Genomic DNA, 10409 nt, shown 5'->3' with positions numbered 1-10409 from the left:
CTCGCTTCATTTGGATGATGTCTTGAAGGTAAACATGAATGATCACACAATCTTCTTCTTCAAGGCATGCTTGCAATAAGCTCAACTCTCACATGACCAATCTTTGAATAATTCCTTGAAAAGCACTTTGGCCATCTCATAAACTCCTTGAAACCAACACATGTACTTCAAGACAATCCTATGGACAAATCCTTCAAATATAACTCAAGGCAATCGTTAGTCCATAGAGATTGTCATCAATTACCAAAACCACACATGGGGGCACCGCATGTCCTTTCACTAACCCTGCCGGTGTCTATATAAATCGGGGGTTGTAGTCTTTACGGAGAGAGGTATATTCATCATCTCATCACCTTAGGGTTTAGCTCATGCTGATCTCGAGGTAGACCTACCTACTCTGTAAACCATACTTCCTTCATTCCAAAATATAGTGCGCCCGCGCTTCCCGAGGTTCAACTTTGACCATCAATTTAACCAACGAGACCAACTGCGGCGGGACAAAAAATCATATAATTGAAAACTTCTTTCGAATGCGAATTCACTGATATAATTTTGCTCCCGCCGCAATCAGTCTCGATAGTTAAATTTACGGTCAAAGTTGAAGCACATGAATAGAGGAAGCACTACATTATGGAATGGAGGGGTACTATACATCCAATATAATCAAGCATGCACCCGGACGAACTTCTGGGCCCACCTGCAGCTACCAGTCCCCAGCGCGCGGAGAGGGTGGTGGACCTGGCTTCATGGGCTCGAGCTCGATGGCTCCCGTCTCAAACGCGCCGGCCGGAGCCGCGCGTCGCCTCCCTCCTCGGAGCGCCGCCGCAGGCCACCAGCTCCACGCGCTCCTCACCAAGCATGGCCTCCTCCACCACCCGGCCTACCTCCGCGCCGTCCTCTCCCGACTCCCTGCCTCCCCGTCGTCCCTCGCCTTCCTACTCTCCGCCCCTCCGGGCGTTCTCTCCCAGTCCCTCTTCTGCCCGGTCATCGCCGCATTCTCCTCCTCCCCCGTTCCTCACTTCTCGCTCGTCATCTTCAACCACGTCTCCTCCCTCTCCATCCCCACTCCGCTCCCCACCTTCCCCGCCCTCCTCAAATCCTGCGCCCGGGCTTTCAAGCTGCGCTCTGGAGCCAGCGCGTCCTCTGAGGCCTTCGCCTTCAAGGGGCTGGAGTTGCACTGCCGCGTCCTAAAGCTGGGCTGCGGTGCGGATCGCTACGTGCAGAACGCGCTCGTGTCCATGTACGGCAAGCTCGGCCGTCTCAGGGAGGCGAGGAGGGTGTTCGACGAAATGCCTGTTAGGAACGCCGTTTCCTGGAACGCCCTAGTGGGTGCGCACGATGTGGCGGGTGATTCGCATGGTGCAGAGCGATTGTCTCAGGAAACGCCTGACCGGAACATTTCATGGTGGAACGCCGAGATCGTGCGGAATGCGAGGGCTGGTGATATGGAGGAGGCATCGCGGGTCTTCAGTGAGATGCCTGACAGGGACGTTGTGTCATGGAACTCCTTGATCGGTGGCTATGTGAAGCTCAGGAGGTACAAGAAAGCATTGGAGATCTTCCAAGAGATGCAGGACAATGGCATCGAGCTGACCGAGCTAACACTTGTGTCTGTTCTTGGGGCATGTGCAGAGATTGGCGAGGTGGAGCTTGGGAAGGGTGTCCACAGTTACCTGGATAGCAAGGGCATTGCGGCTGATGGTTATGTTGGTAACGTGCTCGTTGATATGTATGCGAAATGCGGCAGATTGGACCTTGCCATGCAAGTCTTTGAAAGCATGTCAACCAGGGACATTACTTGCTGGAATGCAATGATTGTTGGGTTGTCGGTTCATGGCTACTCACACAAGGCTCTGAAGCTCTTTGATTCGATGAAAGTTGAGCCTGATCATGTCACATTTCTTGGTGTCTTGATTGCCTGCAGCCATGGTGGCCTAGTGGACGAGGGGAGATCATATTTTAGCAGCATGGCTGCAGACTACAAAATTGTGCCGGATGTGAAGCATTACGGGTGCATGATAGACATGCTCTGCCGCTACGGTAAAGTTGCAGAAGCATATCAAATGATGGATGATATGCCCGTCAAGGCAAACTCTGTGCTCTGGAAGATGGTGTTGGCTGCATGCCGAGTGCATGGGCAAATGGACCTTGCTAAAAAGGCTTTCCACAAATTGCATGAGCTGATGCCCGCTGATGATGGGGATGTCATCACGATATCCAATGTTTATGCAGAAGCAAGGAGATGGGACGACGTTGAGCATCTGAGAACGAGGATAACCGAACACGGTGTTTGGAAGCACGCCGCACACAGTCAAGTTGATGTTCCGTAGCTAATATTTAGAGCGAAGAATGACCGAATTCAGTTCCAGAAGTCTGATTCGTCAACCTGAGTACAGCCAGGCCGCAGCTTCAATAGGTAGCCTAGCGTTCCTCCTTTGTTACATGGTACTATTTCTGAATATTGTGATAATGTGCATATCTTCAATTACAGCTTGATGTGATTTTTTAGGCTGTGTGTTGCCGCTTCTAAGCTTCCAAGTGAAGAACGAAGAGAAACGTCAAGTTAGTAACCATGCTGAGTTCATTTATTCTGTTATTAAGCTGAGAGGACCTTGTTATTAAGCTGAAAATGGCCTGTTTTAAGATGGAGCACTGGTGACCTTGAAAAGCTTAATTTCCTTTGCTGGAGCTACTTAATCGAGTTCGCAAATATTCCGCTTGATTCTTGTGAGTGAAGGTGAAGGCCATGCTAGATGTTACAGCATTCCATTTTTATAGCCTCACGTCATTGAAACAAGATGTCACAAATGATATGGTTTTGTGTCCACGTCTACCTACCCTTGTTCAGTCTTTACACATCTGATGTGAGCACCGATGAGATGTGCAGCATTGCAGGATACGCTACCGCTTGGCTCGCAAACAATCGAAATGGATTATACTACTCCCTTGAATCCATAATAAGTGTTGCGGTTTTGAACTGTAGTAACTAGCACCACATAATGCTGTTTGTCCAGAGTAAAGTTCAGAAGTTGTAAGCAAAATAAGGCTGTGTAGAATGTTTGGTGGGCTAACCTAAACCAATCACGTTTGCTGTGTTGAAGTTGAAGCCGGTGGCAACTTTTGTCCGGGCGCGAAAGCATGTGCTCTTCATCCAACCATGTCTATGGTTTTGATGGATCTCACACCATGGCCACCTCATCAAAACCATGATAACAAAAAGACAACAAACTAATAAACAATCAGCAGATAAATCCAATCCACCCTAGGAAGGAAACAACACGGCAGAGAGTGCGTCTACGTCTTAGTACTCTTGACTTGTACTACTACAAGTTTTCTTTCTCCAACAAACCTTGGTTAAACCAGGCTATTTACAAAGTCTTGATATTATGACTCCTCGTCGACACTCCATATCTACTTGTATCGCTCATGGTGTTGGTCTTTGTGTTCTTCTTGACGTCAATTTCTTCTTTCTTTATCTTTGTTACCTATATATCTTTGTGTCAAAAACGCTTTTATGTTATGGGACGGAGTGAATAGTTTTTTGCCTGGTTTCCTCGTGAACAGATTAACTTGTTTAGGTTCTCGATCCGGTTTTTCTTATAAGCTGGATCAGCCAAATACAAAAAAGGTAAGCTACCCTTGACTCTTCGCATCTAGAAAAAAAATACCTAGTCTAGAACTAGAACAAACCGCCAACCAAAATCCAAAAGACTTTGTTAGAAACCATCGCAAAATCACATTCGATAGACGTCCCTGTCAGACTTTTTTCCCAATTCCACGCTGCAACATCCACTGTGTGTGTGTTTGCCAGCGACAAAGTTGCAGGAAGACCTAGCGAGTCTTTCTTCCGTCCACACGAGCCTTTATTCCCTTTCTTGCTTTTCTCACCCGCGTTCCACTGAAGCACCGGCGGAAATTCCCCCCTCGTCGCCTTCGCCTTCGCCGTCGTCGTCTCTCTTCCGCTCTACTTGCCCCGGCTGTTCTCACAGTCTACTTCAGGCCCTTCTTGCTGCCGGAGAAAAAGTTGAGGATCTGCGAGATGGGTCCTGCTCTCCCCGGAATTCTCGACGCATCGTAGAACCCGCGGGCGTTCTTGGGCCGCCACCGGTCCTGAAATGGAGGAAGAGGGCGCCCCGGCGCTGCGCGTGATCCGGAGCTCCATCGACGCGCTGGGGCGAGGGTTCGATGCCACCCACGACACCAGGCTGCTCTACTGCAAGGGGTCTCGCCTCGTCGGCGTCGACGACGGCGAGCTGAGCTCCAGGGATCTGGTCATGCCTGACGGGCTGACTGTCCCCGGTGTGCCCAAGGATGTTGACTGCTCCGGTGAGAGTGGGGTTGGTGTACCGGAGACCGCTGGCCCGTGCGCCTTCCACGAGGTGCCGACGACTGACACTGTTTATTGTGTTTTGTCTCTGAATTTCGTCGTTTGTCTGTTAATTCCGTGCTAGCTGCTTGATTAAGTGCATGCTGTTTCTGAACTGTTCTTCGTATCCTGGTAGTGTCAGGACATAACCGGATGCAGCTTTAATCATATGCTATGTAGGAGTACAAGCTGTGCCAATTCCAGTTTTGAACTAACGCAGACTTGTTTCATAGCTTTCAGCTGAGCGGCTGACCCGACGCAACTGACGGATAAGCCAACGTTAATAGTTGGTCTAATTCCGCGATAAAAGAGCTCTGTTTCCAAACAGATTTGTCCATCTGTGATGGAGATCACATTGGTGGGGATATAGGCCGATACATCTCCAGCTTGTATTTCAATCACGGGTAACGCAGTGGAGCTACCTGCACCTGTCTGGTCCGATCATTTAGCGGCTCTTTCTAACCGACAGGAATGTAAATAGAAAAAATCTCCAAAACTTGTAGATTCGCATGAAGTTCCGTTAGTAGTTTATAGGTCGAGATGGAGGTCCCTATTTTAGAGGAAAACCGGAAAACCCAACTTTGTCACCAGACTTTTTCAGTAGATGGAAAAGGACAAAAAAAGACTACGGACCGTACTCTTGCTATTTTACGTCCCTCTTTTTTCTGGATCCCTTCTCTTGTAGGCAAGGATCCTTTCTCTTCAGGGAACCTATGGAATGAATCTCAGACGGCTTTCATTAGATTATGCTTTGCTAAAGGCTGATACAAACGAATAGTGGGAGTTCTTTGTTACGAATATAAATGGAGGAAATATACGAATTACCTTTGTCCTCTGCAAAGATCATAAGATCCGATGGAGTTGGATTGACTTCTCACATCTACTAGATCAGAGATCAGAGTCAGGGGAGCTCTCGTAAGTGAGCCTAAGTAAGCAGTGTGGTTCGAGCAGATCAGTCACTGCTGAGTTCTGCTTTCCTCACAGAGTTGGTTTTAGCTGGAACCGCGCTCTTGCCTTCTTCTTGTGTCCCTTGATTATTGATCTGACAAGTTAGGTTAGAGAATACCAGTGCCTTTTGATCCACCCTTAGGTTTTAAAAAACAAGACAGACCTTCATGAAGACCTTATATTTTTGAATAAGATGGACATTTCCACATTAAGGTGAAGTTACATATGAGGAAAATAATCCTGGACTAGGAAAGCTGCCCTTGTGTGGTAGAACGAGGTCTTCCACCGGGCGGTCAGTCAAGTACTGAAGCCCCTATCTTGATATAGAATAGAAGTGAGTTGACACTAAAAATAGAAGATGCCCTATGATTTTTTAGCCCTGCTATTAATCACTTCGGTTAAGTGATCGAAATATTATGATCTGAAATAGAGATTTGAGATGTTTTAACTTTTTAATGAATCGGGTGTATATAGACACGTTTTAGTGTGCTTGTTCACTCATTTCAATCTGTATTTAGTTCATATTGAAATATCCAAAACATCTTATATTTGTGAACGGAGGAAGTAATACTTTAGTACACATATTTCTTTGAGTCTGTTTACTTTTAATTGCCTCATCGGCACTTGTTTGATTATAAATTTCTATTAATTGTGGCACTAACAAATCGTTTTTTGGTCTGACATCAACTCAGTTAATTATCATCTTGCTTCATGTGGTCTTCAGTCTCACCCGTTCTGTTTTACTTTTGTTTCCGAGGGACTGTAGATGGCTGGGTATTTCAATAAAAAAGCCCAGCTTGCAGGAGATATACCTCTTGGAAGCTTTAATTCAGCATATAGCTTTACTGGATCCAAGAGATTTGATGCCATGGCTACCAAAAGTCTTGGGATGGAGGGCAAGACCATTCCTTTATATAAGGTCCAACTTGTGCGACAGCCTTTGTCAGTGGTAGAGGAAGTTAAGCATGCAGTGCCTCACTCATGGGAACCATCATCTCTCGCAAGGTAAACAAACACATGCAGGTTGCTCTAAAAAAAGGAAGGCCCTTAACAGTGTTTGATATAGCTCACCACTGATGCCCAATGGCAGGCCCTTAACAGTGTTGAGCTTTTAACAGGTTCATTCAGAATTATGGAACGCATGTCATAACATCCATTACCATTGGCGGGAAGGATTTGATTTACATCAAGCAGCATCCGTCATCATCACTTTCCGTGGTGGAAATTAAAAATTATATACACGATCTTGGACATCAGAGGTTTACTGAAAATGAAATCCATACAGGCTCAGGCCCTATAAGATCAATGAATAAGGTTTGGTTTTCTTTAGTTAGATTCATCCACATTATAAGTTAAATCTTATTGTACTTCAGTTATGATTTTGGGTCAGGAAAGAGAAAATCTTGGGTTCAACAGCCAAGGAGTATATCCACAACCTCCAAGCACACCATATATTGCAGCAAAAGAGGCAAGTACATGCCACCCTAATTAATATTTCCATGCTGCATTTTCTTTATGTTTTGATAATGCTGATTGTGAATGATCTTTTGTCAAGTCTCTCTCAATAAAGTACAAAGGGGTGCTTATCTGATATCAGAGTTTGAGCTAGCACACATGCCCAACTTCCTCTGGTTATACAATGTCCTGTAGGAGTTTAATTTTTGTTTGATCAAAATCCTCCCAATCAGCCATTGAAATTGTGAATATCCTTTCGATATTTGATAAATACAAATTGCCAGCAGTTCACTTGGTATCATGGTATGTGGATTTAGTAATAATGTGCCCCTTGCACTCCACTATTGCACTATGTACCCAGTCATCATCAATATGTTGTTACCATTGTTTTGTAGCTACTTGACTGTAAACCATTACAGTTCACATGTAGATCTATTGTGGATGTCCCTTCATATAATTTTTGCTAGACGAACTTCCAGAAAGCAGATGCTTTATTTTCTAGGCTAAATTGGCTCCAGGACGTTGTGCTTGGTAAGCATTTTCTGAAATGCACTGCATGACCGAATGTGTTGATGTGCACTGCAATTTTATGGCCATTTTCTAGAACAAACTATGCCTGCGAAATCTCTGTCTAGTATTTCCTAGTACTCCCTCTGTTTCTAAATATAAGACATTTAGAGATTCCAATACGGACTACATACGGATGTATATAGATGTATTTTAGAGTGTAGATTCACTCAAAAAGGCTTATATTTAGAAACAGAGGGAGTACATCAGTGAACAAACCAGTTGACCTTGCCAGTCATTTCTTTCCGTGTATCATTATTTTATCCCTTGAGTAATGTTGTGCGACAAACTGAAACTCTTGAACCTTCCAACGAATTATCCTGCAGGATGTCACTGTGATTTTCAGAAGGAGAGGAGGAGATGATTTAGTTCAAAGTCATTCTGAGTGGGCAAGAACTGTTAACTCAGCGCCTGATGTTATACATATGACCCTTTTCCCTATAACGACTCTGTTGGAAGCAGCCATCCCTGGAAAAGACCATCTCATCCGGGCGATCAACCTTTATCTAGAATGTAAACATTGCCTTCATATATATTTATGTTTTGAGTGAGTATCTTCACAAATTATTGTTTAGATGTCCTGCTTGCATGCATGAACTTTCCATAGAAATTCTATGGGGATAATAGAAATCTCTATTCAAGAACAATAAAATATGTATAACAAAAGATGGTCCATCGACTGCATATTTGTATATCTGGACCAATCCGCCATTCTTTTGACCAAAAATTATGCTATTGTAATGAAGCTATAGAATGTTTGCAAAATCAGGAGCGTTGTTGTTATATTTTGTTTAAATTTAATTATTCTCTAGAAATAATGATATTTTGATGCGATCATTAACCATTTCTTTTCTTAGATAAACCTCCAATTGAGGAGCTGCGTTACTTCCTAGAGTTCCAGCTTCCCAGAGTTTGGGCACCAATTCGTGATGAGCACCCTCTCCATCAAAGGAAAGAGCCTGTGTGCCCATCCTTGCAGTTCAGCTTGATGGGGAAAAAGCTGTACATCAGCCAAGAACAGGTACTTGGCTATCACTGTGATGTCTATTGACTTCATCAGAAGCTTATTGATGCATGCATGCTATTGTTATCTTAGTCAATTAAACATCAAATTAACAAGTGAGTAACAAATATGCTATTACAATAAACTTTGTCCTTTGTGCCAATATTGCTTTAGTATCGAGCTTAATTTTTCTATAATAACTTTACTAGGTAGTCATACCTTCCGATAGAACCGTATCTTTGGAAATTTATCCACCAGAAACATACAGTGTCTTATTGCCTGAATTCCAGTGGCTAATATAACTCATCTCTATGCAACTCTGCTGTAATTAGAGAAGATGGTTAATGGACACATAAAAGTAGTGCTCTCTCTCTCTCCATGCAAGGACATTGTAATATTTGAGAGACAACGCCGTTTTACAATTTTAATTTGTGCCTATACATAGAGGACAACCAAACGACACAAGTGGAACTGGAATTACCAGAAGTCACCTTCAATCAATTTGTCGAGCAGCTCAGATCCTTGCATCCTCTGTCCAGTGCTCTCTCTCCATGGATTTGTTGCAGGACCTGAAAGGCATTATGTTCTATGAGTGATTTAGAATGTTGCTGACCAAGTTTACGTACATGCCCCAAAGTTTTGGTCATGAGTCATGCCATCTCCATTAAATATGAAACATTATGTCAACAAACCACCAGCTAAAAACTGGTATACGTATCTGCATACTAGTCTCCAGACCATTGCAGTACCTGCACAACTTCTCCCACAGTGCCCCTTTAGGCATCGGTCACGTATCATATCATGTCATATCTTTTCAGGTGTCAGTGGGTCGCAAGCCAATAACTGGCCTAAGGTTATGCTTGGAAGGTGCTAAGCAGGACAGGCTATACATCCAACTGCAGCATCTAGCATCTCTTCCAAAGATCCTCAAGCCTTACTGGGATGCACACATCACGATTGGTGCAGCGAAATGGCAGGGGCCGGAGGAGCAGGACAGCCGCTGGTTCGAGCCTGTGAAGTGGAATAGCTTCTCCCACGTCAGCACAGCTCCAGTTGAGCACCACGAGGTGCTCATCGGGGATGCCTCCGGCGTGTACATTGTCACTGGGGCACAGCTCGGGGTGTGGGACTTTGGTTTGAAGAACGTCCTGTACATGAAGCTTCTCTACTCGAGGGTCCCCGGTTGCACCACCCGGAGATCGCTGTGGGATCACAGCCCTGCCGCCGCCAGCAGCCATCCAACAGTTGGTCCTTCTAACATCATGTATCTGGACCCGGGGGGTTCTGGCGTAGGCTCGAGCGATGCAGGGAAGTTTGTGAAGATCGTGGACAGGTCGGAGCTGTGCAAAGGCCCCGACGACATGCCGGGGCACTGGCTGGTGACGGGCGGGAAGCTTGGTGTTGAAAAGGGGAGGATTGTTCTGAGAGTGAAGTATTCCTTGTTGAATTACTGACAGCGTTATCTGTGTTGTTGAAAACTTCGGAGTGCAGCATATGGTGTTTTAAGTGCAGTTGCAGTTGTGATTTCCTTTTCTTGTTTTGGTAGTCAAGTGATAGATTAATCTGGTGCGTAGCTGTTTGCAGCCGATCGCTGTTCCTATGGTTTTTACAAGAGATTTTTCTCCATGCAACGGAACAATTTTGGTGGAGTTCTTCCCGGTGTTTGTACAGGGCTTCAGTCTTGTAAAATGCATATTTGTCATTCAAGATCGACACTCTTTCTCTTTCCGGTCCCCTTTAAATTCTATGTGACTGATGTATTTCGGTTATGAAAGTAATGGAAGGGGGATTAGCCCGGTTCATTTTTCTTACCAGAGCCTCGTCTCTCATGAAAAGAATAATAATCTAGCCTACTGAAGAATCCGATCCAGATGATGATCCCACTCTCATTGAACGCAGGCAGCGTCAAGCTGCGATAGCAAAGGATTTGGCGATTCCGCTTCTGCTGGATCCAGCAAAAATCCTCGAATTCATCAAAGAATAGATGCACGATCGAGCAAGCCTCATGATGAATTAGACATTCCGCCTGGCCCTCTGCGTATGATAAGTTCAAATATTGGCGGGAAAAAG

At 44.9% G+C, this 10409-nt stretch overlaps 2 protein-coding genes across 3 annotated transcripts; both read left to right on the top strand.

Annotated features, from left to right (window-relative positions):
• Positions 1 to 698: 698 nt before the first annotated feature.
• Positions 699 to 2827, top strand: LOC125551088 (pentatricopeptide repeat-containing protein At4g18840-like). Of its 2 annotated transcripts, none has more exons than XM_048714238.1 (2): positions 699 to 2416; positions 2510 to 2827. In XM_048714238.1, exon 1 carries the CDS (start codon positions 747 to 749, stop codon positions 2328 to 2330), a length of 1584 nt encoding a protein of 527 aa, XP_048570195.1. In that variant the 5' UTR covers positions 699 to 746; the 3' UTR covers positions 2331 to 2416; positions 2510 to 2827. The 2 variants fall into 2 exon arrangements, with proteins under 2 accessions (XP_048570195.1, XP_048570196.1); XM_048714239.1 differs by having other exon boundaries at positions 2492 to 2827.
• Positions 2828 to 3817: 990 nt separating this feature from the next.
• On the top strand, positions 3818 to 10067 carry LOC125551087 (MACPF domain-containing protein CAD1-like). Its single transcript, XM_048714237.1, has 7 exons — positions 3818 to 4379; positions 6081 to 6319; positions 6433 to 6628; positions 6705 to 6782; positions 7663 to 7849; positions 8194 to 8357; positions 9158 to 10067. The coding sequence occupies exons 1-7, from the start codon at positions 4116 to 4118 to the stop codon at positions 9791 to 9793; spliced, it is 1764 nt and encodes a 587-aa protein (XP_048570194.1). The 5' UTR covers positions 3818 to 4115; the 3' UTR covers positions 9794 to 10067.
• Positions 10068 to 10409: the final 342 nt, after the last annotated feature.

Source organism: Triticum urartu, chromosome 4 (genome assembly GCF_003073215.2).
Source record: "Triticum urartu cultivar G1812 chromosome 4, Tu2.1, whole genome shotgun sequence".
Classification (NCBI taxonomy): domain Eukaryota; kingdom Viridiplantae; phylum Streptophyta; class Magnoliopsida; order Poales; family Poaceae; genus Triticum; species Triticum urartu.
This window is presented reverse-complemented; position numbering and strand designations above follow the sequence as displayed.